At 54.6% G+C, this 17284-nt stretch overlaps 2 protein-coding genes across 4 annotated transcripts in view; one reads left to right on the forward strand and one right to left on the reverse strand.

The window, feature by feature from the left end:
* The window catches only part of DDX31 (DEAD-box helicase 31), a 69042-nt gene extending 68512 nt beyond the window's left edge, over nt 1–530 (reverse strand). The window contains exon 1 of the mRNA XM_051835359.2: nt 1–530. Coding sequence (XP_051691319.2) covers nt 1–90 — 90 coding nt within the window. The 5' untranslated portion in view covers nt 91–530.
* Nucleotides 519–17284, forward strand: part of GTF3C4 (general transcription factor IIIC subunit 4) — a 23664-nt gene continuing 6898 nt past the window's right edge. For 2 of the 3 annotated variants that reach the window (XR_007915401.2, XM_051835356.2), the window contains exons 1-4: nt 519–1028; nt 7899–9725; nt 14264–14394; nt 16144–16232. Coding sequence is in view for 1 of the 3 variants with exons in the window: in XM_051835356.2 (XP_051691316.1) it covers nt 681–1028; nt 7899–9725; nt 14264–14394; nt 16144–16232 (2395 nt within the window). In the remaining 2 variants the exon portion in view is untranslated. Of the gene's footprint in view, nt 1029–7898; nt 9726–14263; nt 14395–14770; nt 15889–16143; nt 16239–17284 lie in introns of those variants that run through there. The other variant, XR_011382800.1, reaches the window with a different exon arrangement.

The following is a 17284-nucleotide window of genomic DNA, read 5'->3' on the forward strand; positions in this document are numbered from 1 at the left end:
CCGCCTCGCCTGCGCCCGGCCGGCTCCGGACAAAGTCCTGCTCGCGGCAGCCCGGGACCCCTCACCGCGCGAGCTGTGGGTGGCCACCATGGCCGGCCGGGGCGGGGGACGGGCCGCTCGGGACCGGGACCCCACGTGGAAGGCGCGCGAGGACCCCGCACGGCTGCCCCGCCGAGTCCTGTGTCGCCGCCCCTTCCGCGTCCGGAACGGCTCGGCCAAGCCTCCGCGCCGGCCCGGGGATGGCCCGCGGCCGCGGCGAAGCGCTCGGCGACTCCGGCCGGCGGCGGCGGCGGCGGCGGGGGCCGCTGCGCTCCGCGAGCCCCGCGGCCTGGCTCGTGGGCGACGAGGTTGTCCGCCCTGAGGAGCCAGAGGAGGCCGCGCTCCCGGGCCGCCGCCCGGTAGGAACGAGCGCGGAGGAGCGCGCCTGAGGCTCGGTCTCCCCGAGGGTCCGCCGCGGCCGGGCGCGGGCAGGCGCGCTTTCCAGTCAGGCAGCTGCGCGGCCACCCGGCAGGGCTGCGTCGCCTGGCAACGGCGGGGTCCTTCCAGGCTCGGCGGCGCTCGGGGCCTGCGGGGAGAGGACCGCCGCGGAGGGCGCTGGGGGCGGTGGCGGCCGTGCGCGCGGGACGACGGCGACGCGGGCCTGGCGCGCCGCGGCCTCGGACCTCGGCTGCTGAGCGAGGATGAGCGCGGCCGACAAGGCCCGGGTGGGGCCCGCGGTGGCCGGGCCTGCGCCGCCCGGGGAGGAGGAGGGCGAGGGGGCCGGCGAGGCGGGCGGGAAGGAGCCGGCGGCCCCCGGGCCCAGCGCTGCGTTCCGCCTGCTGGTGACTCGGCGGGAACCGGCCGTGAAGCTGCAGTATGCGGTGAGCGGCCTGGAGCCGCTGGCCTGGTCCGAGGACCACCGCGTGTCGGTGTCCACGGCGCGCAGCGTCGCGGTGTTGGAGCTCATCTGCGACGTGCACAACCCGGGCCAGGACCTGGTGATCCACCGCACCTCGGTGCCCGCCCCGCTCAACAGCTGCCTCCTCAAAGTGAGTCCCGCGCGGCCCCGGGGTCTCCCCCTCGCTGCCCAGCCGCCGCGCGTGCGGGGCGAGAGTGTGCGCGCGCGCCCTGGAGCTGCGTGCGCCCCGGTTCCCGGGCCCCCCGACGCCCCGCGGCGCCCCCGAGGGGCCCTGGCCCGGTGGCCGGCGCGGATGGCTGCGGCGGCTCCGCCCGAGCGGCCCCGGCCCTGCCTCCGCCGCCGCGCCCATTGTCTGGGGCCCGCTCCCCGGGGCCCTCGGCTGGCTTTGTTGCCCGCGTCGCGCCCTGCCCTCGCGCCTCTGGGGTGCTTTGCATCGCCTGACCGCGTCCTGCGACTTGGTTGCGACTGGCCCACCTGGGGCGGGTGGGTGGGTGGGTGTAGACTGCGTGTCGGGGGTCGCGCTCTGGCTTTTCTTGGCTAGCAAGACCGAGGGATGCGGGCTGGGAAAATTAAACCTCCGGCCGCGGTTGCGGTTCTCAAACTTTGAGCGTCTCCAAGCGCGTGCGTCTCGTGCGCTCGGCTTCGTGTAACCCGAGTTCGCTTTGGGAACCGCAGGGTGCCTGAAGTTGACCGTGCTTACGGCGCCGGTTCCCGCATTCAGGTGTTTTGTTTTTTGGTTTTCTATGTAGAAAGCCGTGTTGTTCATTTCAGAAGTGTAAGAACTTTGCGTGTTTTCATTGTCGCCGCGCACGCGTGCGGATGGCTGCCCAGTGTCGGTGAACAGAGACTTGCACAGCGCGTGTGCTCGGTGCTGGCCCACGTTCTGGAGTGAAGCAGTGCACCAAACACTCTGTGCTGTCAGGTCGCTGGAAGCGCTGTGCGGAGACTTGTCTCTTTCTCAAGTGAGGGTTTTCTGTACTTTGGTACTCTAAAGCGTCAGCCGCCAGCTGTGGGTAGGGTGGTGAAAGCCCTCCTCACTCTTCCCATATTTAATGTCAGTTTGGGATGTGCAACGTACAGTGTTTATGTTTGTTTATTTGAAAGGCAGGGAGGGGCAGAGGCAGATGGAGAGAGCGCTTCCATCTGCTGGTTTACTCCTCAAATGCCCGCAACAGCTGGGGTTGGGCCAGGCCGGATCCAGGAGCCGGAAACTCCATTTGAATCTGTCCTGTGGGTGACGGGTCCAGGGTGCGCACCGGCAGGAAGCTGGGGCTGGAATCCGGGCCTCCCAGACTGTACCGCCCACACGTGCATAACTTGGCGTTACATCAGATCACTGCTAAATCTGCATGGCTGACTCCTCCAGTATCTTCTGGGGAACACGTGAGCAGATCGGTTCAGGTGTAAACAAACCAGGCAGACGCAGCAGTGCGGTGCAGTGGAAGGAAGGTGTCGGGGTGCACAGGGTGTGTTCACGGGCACACCAGCTGGGGCCGTGTGTCGTTATGGTGGGGTCGGGACTGAGAGGACTTCAGGGAAAGACCAGGGAGGCTGCTTTCAGGGAGTCGTCTGGGTGGGTCTGCAGAGGTCCTGTCTGGTTTGTAAGAGGAGGGGAAGAGAGGAAGGAGGCACCCATCTCGTGCACACGTGCTTAAGTCCTAATTTGCCACTGCTTGGGTGATGGCGGATCAACAGATGAGCTGAAGTAGCTCTTCCCCGGAGTCAGGAAAGTGGGGTGAGGCCAGCGTGGGAACTTGGGAGATCAGCCTGAGGAAGTTGGCTAAGTGGAGGAAGCCCTAGGGTACCGCTGAGTTCATGAGCACGGAGTGATCAGGAGTATGGCTGGTGGACTAGAGGCAAGCAGATGATCAGTACAAACAGGGCTTAAGGGATGGGGCTTCGGCACCAGGTAACAGCATTGGCATAGCTATAAAAGGGGGCTCCTAAAGCCTACCTTGTTTAGCCTTTGGGAAGACTAAATACACAGTATCATTTAGTAGTTTGTGGAACAGATAAATGCTCAAGCTAAAAAGGTACTCCAGTCATGGCAGTCTGAAGAAGTCTGGGTTGACGTCCTGAGTGTGGATGTGCAGGTAGTCCTAGTGTTCCGATAAAATATGGACTCTGGTTTTGCCACAGGTGCCACATTCATTCAGTAACAGGAACTCTTACGTGGCCTTCTAATAGTCGATAAGTAGCTTGCGTGAAATGAGTGGCGTCTCCGCCCCTCACTGTCGCTGGGTGTGCACCTCTCAGCGCTCCCGTGAGACTGCGCCCCCGAGTTTTCTGGGCTCTGCGGGGTAGAACGCGTGAGGGCGCCCCGAGTTCTCAGTGAGGGCTCTGCGGGGTAGATCGCGTGAGGGGAGCGTGAAGAAGCCCGTGTTGGCACTGCGGCGGCTCTGCCCGTCGACGGTCTCCAGGGCTACGTAGCCACTCGGGACTGTCCAGTGTGCCTTTGCTCCCGCGACATGGGGGCAGCCTGCGACCTAGTGTGCAGCACACTGGAGAGCTAGGTGCTGACCCCCTTCGAGGCTTTTGCTCTGGGATTGTCATTTAGATTAAGAGTCTCTTTTAGGAAAATATATAGTTATATAACAGTCTAAATGTTAATTATCAGCCAGTTGCAAGTCACTCTCCTGGGCACTGATGTATACGTGATAAACAGACGAGTGATTTAACCTGAAAAGCAGGAGGCAGTGACGAGAAGCCCCAGAGAAGCCCCGGGGTGGGCGTTTGACACAGTGGTGGGATGCTGCTCAGCACAGCTGCATCCCCGTTCAGCGTGGCCGGGTTCGAGCTCCAGCCCCACTTCCTCTAATCCCACCTGCAGGCAGAGGAGACGGCTCAGTTCCTGGGGTCCTTGCAGCCCACGTGGGACACTCAGATTGAATTCCAGGCTCCTGATTTGGCCTGACCAGGCTCTGGCTGTTGCAGGCATATTTGTAAGGGAAAAAAAGGAGTACATTGCAATTTTTTCTTACCATTGGACTGTAGATGAAGTGGATCTTATACTTGTGTTCGGTTCCGAATTCTATTTGGGTCCCTAATTGTATTGTGTGTCAACTGTCAGATGCCCTAGTAAGTGGTAACTGCGTCTACTGCAGTGAGACACTTTTGTATGTCTTTGCGATCATATTCTTGGACCTCAAGAAGCTCACTGTCCCACAGCTTCTAATGAATTTTCACAGAGTGCTTAGCAGTTAGCACTATCAGAGTCTGATTCAGTGACTGCAGGCGTCTGAGAGCTGGACTGTAAGTGGTGTGTCCTTGGGCACCTGAGTGCTTGTTTTGTTAACTGGTTCTGTGATGGGGAGAGTTGGGGACGGGTGCAGTAGGCTAACTCAGACCTGTTGTGTTACAAACCAGTGTACCATTCCGTACGGCTGTTCCCTGCCAGTCAGCGTCCATGCTACGCCATCTCAGCAGGGTCTTCCCAGTGAGTGGGACCAAAGCTGGTTTGAACTTCCTCTCTTGCATCCCACTGCTGCTGTGGGTAGCAAAATCTGTTTACTTTTTGTACTACTTTAGCTTTTCATTTGTGTCTACCCTTCATCTGGTGGGCAACTTTGTATCCATAGTGTACTTTAAATACTTTTATTAAGTCCCATTGGCATTTACTTACTCGGAGAATCAGTGATGCTGCCATCTGGGGGACGCTTGCATCCCATACCAGAGTGCCTGGGCTCAGGGCCCACCTCCACTTCGGATCCAGCCCTCTGCTCATTCCACCTCAGAGGCAGCAAACGACAGCTCAAGTCCTTGGGCCCTGCCACTCGCTTGGAGACTCAGGGCTCCTGGCTCTAAGGGAGAGAGCCAGTGCCTGGGGTCTCCAGGCCTCTCGCTGTCGCTCTTGCTCTCTTGCTGTGACTTCCAACTGAATACATAAATTTTTAAGTAAAAACATACCTAGCATTTTTTGGAACATTTATTAACACTTTACATTTTTTTAAAGATTGATTTATTTATTTGAAAGGAAGAGTTACAGAGAGGCAGAGGGAGAGAGGGGTCTTCCTTCCGCCTGTTGGTTCACTCCCCAGATGGCTGCAATGGCCAGAGCTGCGCCATTCCAAAGCCAGGAGCCAGGAGCTTCTTCCAGGACTCCTACGCGGGGGCAGGGGCCCAAGGACTTGGGCCATTTTCTACTGCTTTCCCAGGCCAGAGCAGAGAGCTGGGTGGGAAGTGGAGCATCCGGGACTTGAACCAGTGCCCATATGGGATGCTGGCCCTGCAGGTGGCAGTTTTACCCATCATGCCACATTGCTGGCCCCTGCTTCATGTATTTTTAATTAACCTTCCTAACTCTGAAACGTGTATGATTCTCTTTTATAAATAAGGAAATTAAGGCCAGGAGATTTAAGCAGCTTGTGCGTGGTGGTGGAGCTGGTGTGTCGTCTGGCACCGTAGCACAGCTCTTCACTCTTGGTGGATTGCTTCGCTGTGTCGTGTTTCCAGGGTTGCCCAGGTGACGCTCGGGGCTTTGGCTGGCGTTGTGCTGTCAGGCCAGCTTGTGCGTGGTGGTGGAGCTGGTGTGTAGTCTGGCACCGTAGCACAGCTCTTCACTCTTGGTGGATTGCTTCGCTGTGGCGTTGTGCTGTCAGGCCAACGGCCTTCACCTCGTTCAGCTGGAGTTTTCTCCAGCAGCTCTAGCACCTGCCCTTAAATCCCCCCTCCTTTTTCTAAGATTTATTTTATTTATTTATTTGAAAGGCAGAGTTACAGAGAGGCAGAGAAAATCTTCCATCCACTGGTTCACTCCCCAAATCACCGCAACAGCCAGGGCCGAGCCGATCTGAAGCCAGGAGCTTCTTCCGTGTCTCCCACACTGTTGCAGGGTCCCAAGGACTTGGGCCGTCTTCCACTGTTTTACAAGGCATTAGCAGGGAGCTGGATCGGAAGTGGAGCAGCCGGGACTTGAACCACCAGCACCCATGTAGGATGCCAGCACTTAGCTCCAGTAACAACTCTTAAGACGCTATTGCAGTGTAGAAGAGAGAGTTTGGATAATTCTGGTTGAGTCTGTCTTTGCTGTGTTCCCGTGACTTTTCAGGAAATAGTGTAGAACACTTGATGTTTCCAGAACGTCACCACACGGCTCCTGCTCGGGGACGGTCGCGGTCGCGGTCCTTAGTGTTGTGTAGATCACTTCAGGGAAGTTAGCCACTGATTGGCGTGGTAGACATCTTTCTGTCACTTTTCATTTTGTATGCTTGCTCATTATGTCATCTGGCAGTTTTGGTGGAAAATAGACTACGACTAGATTATACAGTATCTTTTGTTGGTTTCTAACGATCGCTGCTGTCTCACAAGCCATTCGTTTGTTAATATACTGAGGAATTTTATTCCCAATTAGGCTTAATAGTATCTGGTCAGTACGGGCTGTGTTTTTTTCTGACACATCCCCAGTTGTCTAGGCTTTGTCTAGGACATGGTGGCTCTGAGTTAGCATCTCCAGAGTTCTCTGCTGGGGTGTGATTCCTCCATGCTTGGGAAGTTAAACTTATTTAAAGTGACGGAACGTTACATCCATGAATGTCTTGGGCTTGAATTCCCTTTTCATCACATTCTGCCTTTTCCATTTTGAAGATCAGCCTCTTTGAAAAGGGCGATTGACACTAGAAAGGAATGGGAAGCTGCAGTTTTCTCTCTCTTTGATCCGTTTCTCTGAAGGCAGAAGATCAAGTCCTTCCTGCTTCCATCATAACAGAAACCGTCTGTTGTTTTGACCTCTGCTCTTTTTTTGACTTTAGCCTTCTCAGCTATTTTTTAATGATTCTAGACTACTTTCTTTTGGCCGTTTATCTCTTCCTCCATCTTTAATGTCCCTTTAAAATCTTTCTAAGAACTCACCATCATAAAACTAGGCACTGTTGATAAATGCCATGAACTTGGAAGAAGGCGCGATGAATGAAAGCTGGGATAGTCACAGGAGACCTGTGGTGAGAGAGACTTCACCTAGGGGAGGGCTGGGCAGCAGGGCAGGAGAGCGGAGCTGCAGACAGCGCAGCTGGAGGTGGCTGTCAGTGTAATTTGCAAATGCAAAATTCAGATTATAAAAGCTAAATCTATTGTAATCAAGAGTATTATAAAATAGAGCTGTGTGAAAGATATATATATAGGTATTTCCATACATTTTTAAAGATGATTTATTTATTTGAAAGGTAGACTGTCAGGGAGATACAGAGAGGGAGATACCATCCATTCGCTAGTTCATTCCCCAGGTCTCCCATGTGTGTGGCAGGAGCCCGAGCACTTGGGCCATCTTCCACTGTCTTCCCACGCACAATGGCAGGGAGCTGGATTGGAAGCAGAGCACTGGATACTCAAATTGTTCTGATGTTGGCATCACAGGTGGGCTTAACCCACTGCACCAATAACACCAGCCTCTATTTTCATATATTTTTAATACTTTTATCATTTTGTGAATTAAGGGCCGTGTTGACTTTTTAAAAATATTTATTTATTTATTTGAAAGGAAGAGTTATAGAGAGGCAGAGAGAGAGAGAGAGATCGTCCATCTGCTGGTTCTCCCCCAAGATGGCCACAACAGCCAGAGCTGTGCCGATCTAAAGCCAGGAGCCTGGAGCTTCTTCCAGGTCTCCCATGTGAGTGCTGGGGCCCTAGCACTTGCGTCATCTTCTGCCTTCCCAGACCTGTTATCAAGGAGCCGGATCAGAAGAACAACCAGGACTGGAACTGGCACCCAAAAGAGATGAGGCGTGGGCTTCACCCACTATGCCACAGCACCAGCCCCTCTGTTGACTCTTTAAAAATCTGTACCCCGATTGCTTAAGTCAGCCAGAAGAGTGTGAGAGCCAGTCTCTGAGCAATGACTGTTCATCCTGACCCTTCTGAGGAAATGCCGTTTTCTTGAGTGAATGCTCATTTAATCTTTATGTGTGTGCTGCCAAAGTGAATAGAATCCATAAGAAAATTTTCATCTATATTAGTGTGGATCAGTTATATAGATAAATAGCTAACGGTTTTATATCTTACTTTCCAGGTGGGCTCAAAAGCAGAAGTTGCAGAATGCAAGGAGAGGTTTGCCACCTCGAAAGACCCCACAATCAGCCAGACTTTCATGTTGGATAGGGTGTTCAACCCCGAGGGGAAGGCTTTGCCGCCGCTGAGAGGATTCAAATACACTAGCTGGTCCCCCATGGGCTGCGATGCCAATGGCAGGTGCCTCTTGGCAGCACTGACCATGGACAACCGCCTGACCATCCAGGCTAACCTCAACAGACTGCAGTGGGTCCAGCTGGTCGACCTGACGGAGATTTATGGGGAACGTCTTTATGAGACCAGTTACAGGCTCTCCAAGAATGACGCTCCACAGGGAAATCTGGGGGATTTTGCTGAGTTCCAGAGGAGACACAGCATGCAGACTCCAGTGAGAATGGAGTGGTCGGGCATCTGCACCACCCAGCAGGTCAAGCACAATAACGAGTGCCGAGACGTGGGCAGCGTGCTCCTGGCCGTCCTCTTTGAGAACGGCAACATTGCTGTGTGGCAGTTCCAGCTGCCGTTTGTGGGAAAGGAGTCCATCTCCTCCTGCAACACCATCGAGTCGGGAATCAACTCTCCCAGCGTCTTGTTTTGGTGGGAATATGAGCACAATAACCGGAAAATGAGCGGCCTTATTGTAGGGAGTGCTTTTGGACCTGTGAAAATTCTTCCTGTCAACCTCAAAGCAGTGAAAGGCTATTTCACGCTGAGGCAGCCTGTCGTCTTGTGGAAGGAGATGGACCAGTTGCCAGTGCACAGCATCAAGTGCGTGCCCCTCTACCACCCCTACCAGAAGTGCAGCTGCAGCCTGGTGGTGGCGGCCAGGGGCTCCTATGTGTTTTGGTGTCTCCTTCTGATCTCCAAAGCAGGCCTCAACGTTCACAATTCCCACGTCACGGGCCTGCACTCGCTGCCGATCGTCTCCATGACGGCCGACAGACAGAACGGGACAGTGTACACGTGTTCAAGTGACGGGAAGGTGAGGCAGCTGATCCCCATCTTCACAGATGTTGCGCTCAAGTTTGAACACCAGCTGATCAAGCTCTCAGATGTGTTTGGCTCCGTGAGGACTCACGGGATAGCAGTGAGCCCCTGCGGGGCGTATCTGGCCATCATCACGACGGAGGGCATGGTCAATGGCCTCCATCCCGTGAACAAAAACTACCAGGTCCAGTTTGTCACCCTGAAAACCTTTGAAGAGGCGGCAGCTCAGCTCCTGGAATCTTCGGTTCAGAATCTCTTCAAGCAGGTAGATCTGATTGACCTTGTGCGCTGGAAGATTTTAAAGGATAAGCACATCCCGCAGTTTCTGCAAGAGGCTTTGGAGAAAAAGATCGAAAGCAGTGGAGTCACCTACTTCTGGCGCTTTAAGCTTTTCCTGCTGAGGATTTTGTATCAGTCGATGCAGAAAACCCCCTCAGAAGCCTTGTGGAAGCCCACCCACGAGGACTCAAAAATCTTGCTGGCCGACTCCCCCGGGGCGGGCAATGCCGAGGACGAGCAGCAGGAGGAAGGCGGCTCCTCCAAGCAGGCGGGGAAGCAGGGCCTGCAGGAGAGGAGCCGGGAGGGTGACGCGGAGGAGGCCGCCGAGGACGCGCTTGTGCCGGCCGGGGAGGGCGGAGGCCGCGAGCCCATGGAGGAGAAGCTCCTGGAAATCCAAGGGAAGATCGAGGCTGTGGAGATGCACCTGACCAGGGAGCACATGAAGCGAGTCCTGGGGGAGGTGTACCTGCACACCTGGATCACCGAGAACACCAGCATCCCCACCAGAGGGCTCTGCAACTTCCTGATGTCGGACGAGGAGTATGACGACAGGACGGCCCGGGTAGGTGTTCACCGCCCCCCGCGAGGCGAGCAGGGACCTGGCTTGACTCTCTCAGGCTGACCGTTGGCGTTGATTGGCACGGGTGCGGGGGAATGAATAGGTCACAGGGTCAGTGCAGAGGACACGGGCCTAGCGCAGGGCCGCTGCGATGCTGTCTCAGCATGGGCTTGGTGTGCAGGATTGCAAGGTGAGATCCCCCGCTGCGGCTGCGTTAGCAGGGAAGTGTGTGGTGGGCAGCCACAGCGGGGGAAATTCAGCATTCAGGCTCCATTCCCTGAGGGTCACATGTTCTGGGGAGGATGGGCAGGTGTATGTTATTTGAAAGACAGTGACAGAGAAAGGGGAGGGACAAAGAGAGAGATCATCACCTGTCCACTGGCTCCCTCCCCAGATGGCTGCAACAGCTAGGTCGGAGCCAGGCTAAATCCGGGACCCGGAACTCCATCCTGACCTTCCCGCTTGAGCCATGGTCTGCTGCCCTGCAAGGCGCATTGTCAGGGAGTTGGATTGGAAGTGGAGTAGCTGAGACTCAAACTGGCACTTTGATATGGGAGGCCAGCATTACAAGCTGCGGCTTAACCCACTGTACCACGCTGTCCTCGTTTGTTTTACAGAAGCTGGGCATAATCTAAGTTTTAGGAATTCCTAAAGTCCAAGCTTCCTACTGCTATAAAGACTCCAAGCTTGGGAATACTGCATACTGTGTACTTTTTATTGTTTTTAAGATTTATGTATTTGAATGGCAGAGTGACAGAGAGAGATCTTCCATCCGCTGGTTCACTCCCCAAATGGCTGCAACAGCCAGGTCTGGGCCAGGCGCATCCGGAAGCCTGGGACTCTATTCGTGTCTCCCACGTGGCCTAAGCACTTGGGCCACCCTCTCCCACTTTTCCCAGGCACATCAGCAGGAAGCTGGATCAGAAGTGGGGCAGCCAGGACACAAACCTGCGGTCATATGGGATGCCAGTGTTGCAGGTCGCAGCTTAACTGACTGTCACAATTCTGGCCCCATAAGTGTGTACTCTGACAGGTTCTCAGTGCACGTTATCATTCTGGGACTTCTGAAAATTCCGGTGGTAGCCAGACTTCTTGATCAGGGAATCGTTTGCACAGCTATCAGCAGCTGAAATCCTGCCGAACTTGGGTTCCAGGGAACATACTGTATACTAAAATACTCAGAATCATAAAAGTCGGTTCTTCTGTACTCTGAAAATTGGCACATATTCTCTTTCCCTAAAGTCTTATTTAAAATGTCAGGTTGAAAGGAATACATTTAAACGTCTTCATCCCTAATGTTAAGTCATCCATGAATTGCTTGTTATATTTTCTTATAGGATGTGTGCAGAGTCTTATGAATTGTTAGAATGGTGGCCGGCGCTGTGGCGCTGTAGGCTAGGCCTCTGCCAGTGGCGCCAGCATCCCCCACGGGTGCCGGTCATGACCTGGCTGCTCCACTTCTGATCCAGCTCCCTGCTAACATGCCTGGGAAGGCAGCAGAGGATGGCCAGAGTCCTTGGGCCCCTACACCTGCATGGGGGGACCCGGAAGAAGCTCCTGACTCCTGGCTTCAGATCAGCCCAGCTGTGGCCGTTGTGACTGTTTGGGGAGTGAATCAGCGATGGAAGAACTTTTTTGCTATCTCTCCCTCTCTCTGCAGCTCTACCTCTCGAATAAATAGAAGTCTTAAGAAAATAAAAAAGAATCGTTGGAATGTGTTGTTCAGGTGACTGCTTCCCAAGGGAGAGCTGGTTGCTGTGTTCTGAAGTGTCTAGAGATTTCCCGGTTTTCAGTAATTAGGGAAAAAATTCCAGAAAGTAAAGAGTGGAAGTTGGTTCTTTATGGTTTAGACTTTTGGTTTGGAGGCTGCATCAGTTCGGGAAGCCACGTTTAGCGTAGCTCTGTGGCTCCAACAGAACAGGTAAAAGAGATGGAAGACTGTACCCCAACCCTTGGTCAGTCAGCTGACCTTTTTTTTTTTTAAGATTTATTTATTTATTTGAGAGGCAGAGAGAGAGAGAGAGAGAGTCTTCCATCTGATGGTTCACTCCCCAAGTGGCCACAGCGGTGGGAGCTGAGCTGATCTGAAGCCAGGAGCCAGCAGCTTCTTCTGGGTCTCCCATGTGGGTGCAGGGGCCCAAGGATTTGGCCATCTTCTACTGCTTTCCCAGGCCACAGCAGAGAGCTGGATCAGGAGTACAGCAGCCGGGTCTCTAACCGGCGCCCATGTGGGATGCGGCACTGCAGGTGGTGGCTTCCCCCACTGCTCCACAGCGCCAGCCCCAGCAGCTCACTTTTGATTGAAGACAGTGCATGTCTTCGATCCAACAGTATCTGTAAAATGAAGGCCTTTTTAACCTGGAATGTTGATTCAGTGGTCGTTCTAAATTGTTTCTGAGAATGTGCCTGGTGTGGTAGAGTGTACTTCTCAGCCTTTTGTTCATCATCACTTCCCCTAGAGAATATATATAGACGTTTTGTTCTTAATTGCCCAACTATGAAATGTTACCACAGGTTCATTTTGTCTTTTTTTTAAAGATTGATGTATTTATTTGAAAGACCAAGTTCCACAGAGAGAGGAGAAGCAGAGAAAGGGTGTCTTCCATCCGCTGGTTCACTCCCCAGTTGGCCGCAACAGCCAGCTCTGCGCTGATCCGCAGCCAGGATCCAGGAGCTTCTGCCAGGTCTCCCACGAGGGTGCGGGGCCCAAGGACCCGGGCCATCCTCTACTGCCCTCCCAGGCCACGGCGGAGAGCTGGATAGGAAGTGGAGCAGCCAGGTCTTGAACCGGCCCCCACATCTTGGATGCCGGTGCCCCAGGCCAGGGCGTTAATCCGCTGTGCCACAGCGCCGGCCCCGCATTTTGTCTTTTTATGTACTGTGTGTACGTCTGTGCTTTATACATAAAAGTGTAAGAGTGTTTTTGTCTTCTGAGAACCACTGTTTGCCCCTTGGAAGGAGAATCACCCCCATGAGAGTTAGGAATCCAACTGAGCAGGTGGGCTCGTGGTCCAGAAGCAGCCCTTCCCGGGGGGGGGGGGGGGGGCATCGGTGTCAGGGAAGCGCACGGACTTCCTTCCCTGCTTCACTCCTCAAGTGGTCGGAACAGCTGGGACCTTTGGTCAAAGCCAGGAGCCAGAAACTCCATCCAGGGCTCCCACGTGGGTGGCAGGGTCCAGGTTGTAGGGCCATCCTCTGCTTTCCAAGCGCATTAGCAGGGTACTGGATCGAAAGTGGAGCAGCAGAGACACGAACTGCTGCATGGCATTGCGGGCCGTGGCTTAACCTGCTGTACCACAACTCCAGCACCTGCATTGGATTTCCTGCGGCTAAAAACCAAAAAGGCCAAAAGCTAATGGGATTTAAACTTGTAAGTTATATATAGAAGGTAGGCGGAGCTGTTGAGATTCCCCTCATAACCCGAGTAATGAGTTTAGTGAATTGATGCACCCTTGTCAGTGCTTCCACAGGAAGTTCCGTGTGCACGGGCTTAAAGCTTTGAAGGGCACCGGCTGCTCCAGAGAAAGGTGTCCTGCGTAGCGTGGCCAGTGGTTTTTTCAGCAATGATGAAGCAGACTTGTGTTTTTCAGATTTTCATTTTTAAAGGTAATCTTTTTTTTTTTTTTTTTTTTTTTTTTTTTTTGACAGGCAGAGTGGACAGTGAGAGAGAGAGACAGAGAGAAAGGTCTTCCTTTTGCTGTTGGTTCACCCTCCAATGGCCGCCGCGGCTGGCGCGCTACAACCGGCGCATCGCACTGATCCGAAGGCAGGAGCCAGGTGCTTATCCTGGTCTCCCATGGGGTGCAGGGCCCAAGCACTTGGGCCATCCACCACTGCACTCCCTGGCCACAGCAGAGAGCTGGCCTGGAAGAGGGGCAACCGGGACAGAATCCGGCGCCCCGATCGGGACTAGAACCCGGTGTGCCGGCGCCGCAAGGCGGAGGATTAGCCTAGTGAGCCGCGGCGCCGGCCTAAAGGTAATCTTAATCAGTAGAGAAAAGCAAATCTGAAGCGGGGCAAGGCCTAGAGCCTGCGCCGTCTCGTCTCCCACGGTGGGTCTGACGGCCTCTGCAGTGGGGCTCGGTGGTCTCGGGTGCAGACTGCTGGTCTGGATTGGGGGATGGGCAGTTATTTTTAATCCCGAGTCTCTCTACTTTGTGACAGTTCTGCGGACTCCGTAGTATTGCTCATAATACTTTTGCCTGTAGAGGTCATGTTTCTCCTTCTGAAACTCAGTACTGTCCGTCACAGCTAACCACTTTGACTTCTGATGGAACCCTGAAGTTCTGTTTCAAAAGCAGTGAAAACAAGGCAGGTCCTAAGATTGTGGTTTTCAGAAGTGCGCTGTCCAGGGTGACGCGGGGTCCCTAATGGGTTCACTTGTGCAGCTCGCCGGCTCACTTTGCTCGTTCAGGCAGTGTGGGCAGCCTGTGTGGGAGTACACAGAACTGCGTTTTCTCCCTTTTTCCTTTGTGCCGTGGACCTTCTCCTCAGAAGGCGCGGCGCTCAGCGGCTGACTGCCGGCTGCTCTGTCTGACCAGGTGCTGATTGGACACATCTCGAAGAAGATGAACAAGCAGACCTTCCCCGAGCACTGCAGCTTGTGCAAGGAGATCCTGCCCTTCACAGACCGCAAGCAGGCCGTCTGCTCCAACGGCCACATTTGGCTCCGGTAAGCCCTTCCGACGGCCCCGACTGCTGGCTCCGGGCTCTGTGTAGCGCAGGGTGCTGCACAGTGTTTCCCGGGTCACGTTGGCCTCGCCAGCATGTTGGAGAAAAGCCGCTGTCTGAGCCTGGTGCGCACGGCTGTGCCGCGGTGCAGAGCAGAGTGGCCTTGGAGGGCCGTCCTCTCTGCCTGGTGCTTGAGGTTCCCTGGTGTGCTGTGGCGGGGCTGGTGTTTTAGAGGGTATTGTCACCGGGCAGTGCCTGTTAAAGTAGATGAATTCACATCGTAGCGGGTGCCCGCCCTGAGCGGAGACGTGGCGTGTCCTCGCTGTGGGCGGTGCGGTTGCTCGTCCCCTCCTTAGAGCACTGTCACCCCGCCCCAGGACTCGACGCCTCCTTCTCTCCGTTCTCGCCCGTCTCTGCTCGCTCTGCCTCGTCTCCTCGCGTCTCTGGGCCTGGTTTTCTCTCTGAGCGCTGCCTGGTGACCCTGGTGACTTCAGGGGGAGCTCTCACCTGTCTCCCCTGCTGTAAGCCTGCTGGACGTCCAACAGCATTGCAGATCGGACTCCAGCCGCTGCCGCCGCTTCCTCCTCGTCTCTTGCCCAGGCTGTATTCGCCTCTCAGCTGATCTTCCTCCCCCTCCTGTTCACCGCTGTGCTCAAGACCCAGAAGCCACCAGTTCTGAGGAGGCAAAGCAAAAACCCTGTCTGTGGCCTGTGAGACCCCGCGGCCTGGTCCCCTCCTGCTCATCCTCTCTCTGACCTCATCCCCTCCCCACCTCCTTCCAGGTGGAGTGGCCTGGCTGTTCCTCTCGTGTCAGCCCGTCTCCTCTTGGAGCCCTTTAGCGGGTGTCCACACGGCCTCTCCTCAAGGGTCACTTTGTCATCAGGCCTTCCTGGCCACGTGACCTGAAATTATGACCCCTGCCCCTTCCCTCCCAGGACTCGCCCCTGCCACGTTTCCTCTTGCCCGGGAAGCTGCGGTCAGTGGCAGGACCCAGACAACCTGGTTAACAGCAACATGATAACTACTGCACCCCCACACCCAGTCTTCACTGAGGTGAACCTGCTTGGAGCTCCTCCTCCTCACCTCCCTCCCGTTTGAATTTCGGTTCCTCAGTTGCTCCACTTAAAACTGCGTCTTTTGGAAGACTGCACAGAGCCTGAACAGCACCCTGCCATCCCATTGTGTGCTGGCCTGGTCCCGGGAGGTGCTCAGTGAACAGCCGTTGCACGGAGTGGAGGCTTGTTCATGGCCCTTCTTTGTTTTTGCACTATTAATTTTGTCTTTGATTTTTTCAGGTTTTCCCCCACTAAATTGTCATTTTCTTAAAGATAATGCTTGTACCTCATCTTTAAAGTCACCACAAAAGGAATTTTCAATGTAGTACATGATCTTTTTGTTTTAACATTCCGAGAGTCCAAAATGCAGTCAGAGAGGAAGACACTGAATTCTTTCCTGATGCTGGGAATAGGAGGGAACAAGGCTGCAGTGACTCTGGGTTAGAAACTTTGTATCTCTTTGCCTGGTAACATGAAGTAGCCACTTCCTCTTTGCTAAGGTGTGTCAGTGTAGGTCTCACCTGCCTGGGTGGGCAGAGTACACATGGTTGCCATGCACCTGTGAAGTCTTGCAGCACTTTCCCCTGAGGGAGGTGTGGGTTTACTTACCCTGTGGCTCCCCCACCTCAGTGCTGCCTCCCCAGCTGTGGGAGACCCGAGCCGGCCTGCCCTGAGTGTGGGTCTGTCTTCGCCAGGTGCTTCCTGACCTACCAGTCCTGCCAGAGTCTGATCTACAGACGGTGTCTGCTCCATGACAGCATCGCCCGGCATCCAGCCCCGGAAGGTGAGCACCTCCCCAGCTCTGCGCAGGGTGTGGGGCACTTAGCAGCGTGCCAGTTCCCAGACAATGGCGGAGGTCACCTCCACCCTGCGGCTGTGGGGCTGCGTGGTGTTGACGTACACGCGGCCTCTTCATGGTCTGCGGACGTCTGTCACTGCAGACACGTGACTCCTTCCTAAAGGTCAGCTTGTTCCAGATGGCCCTGGATAGATTCGTTAGATGGTCCCTAGATAGACTTGTTAGATGGTCCCTAGATAGATTCGTTAGATGGTCCTAGATAGATTCGTTAGATGGGCCCTAGATAGATTCGTTAGGTGGTCCCTAGATAGATTCGTTAGATGGTCCTAGATAGATCTGTTAGGTGGTCCCTAGATAGATTCGTTAGGTGGTCCCTAGATAGATTCGTTAGATGGTCCTAGATAGATTCGTTAGATGGTCCCTAGATAGACTTGTTAGATGGTCCCTAGATAGATTCGTTAGATGGGCCCTAGATAGATTCGTTAGGTGGTCCCTAGATAGATTTGTTAGGTGGTCCCTAGATAGATTCATTAGGTGGTCCCTAGATAGATTTGTTAGATGGTATCTAGATAGATTTGATTGAAGGATTTATTTTATTTATTTGAAAGACAGAGTTACAGAGAGAGGTAGAGACAGAGAGAGAGGTCTTCCGTCTGCTGGTTCACTCCCCCAGATGGCCGCATTGGCCGGAGCTGCGCCAATCCGGAGCCAAGAGCTTCCTCCAGGTCTCCCACGCGGGTGCAGGGGCTCAAGGACTTGGGCCATCGTCTACTGCTCTCCCAGGCCACAGCAGAGAGCTGGGCTGGGAGAGGAGCAGCTGAGACTAGGACCAGCCCCTATACGGGATGCCGGTGCTTCAGGCCAGGGCGTTAACCTGCTGCGCCACAGTGCCGGCCCCGCAATGGGTTTCTAATAGTTGATCTGAGTACTGTCTCCTGATAGCACAGGAGAAGATGAGCAGGAAACAAGATCTTGGACATGGGCCGGCCTCTGTGTGTTTGATATCACACGCGTGTCCGATTGTGGCCTGAGAGTCA

Source organism: Oryctolagus cuniculus, chromosome 1, assembly GCF_964237555.1.
Source record: "Oryctolagus cuniculus chromosome 1, mOryCun1.1, whole genome shotgun sequence".
In the NCBI taxonomy this organism is placed as follows: domain Eukaryota; kingdom Metazoa; phylum Chordata; class Mammalia; order Lagomorpha; family Leporidae; genus Oryctolagus; species Oryctolagus cuniculus.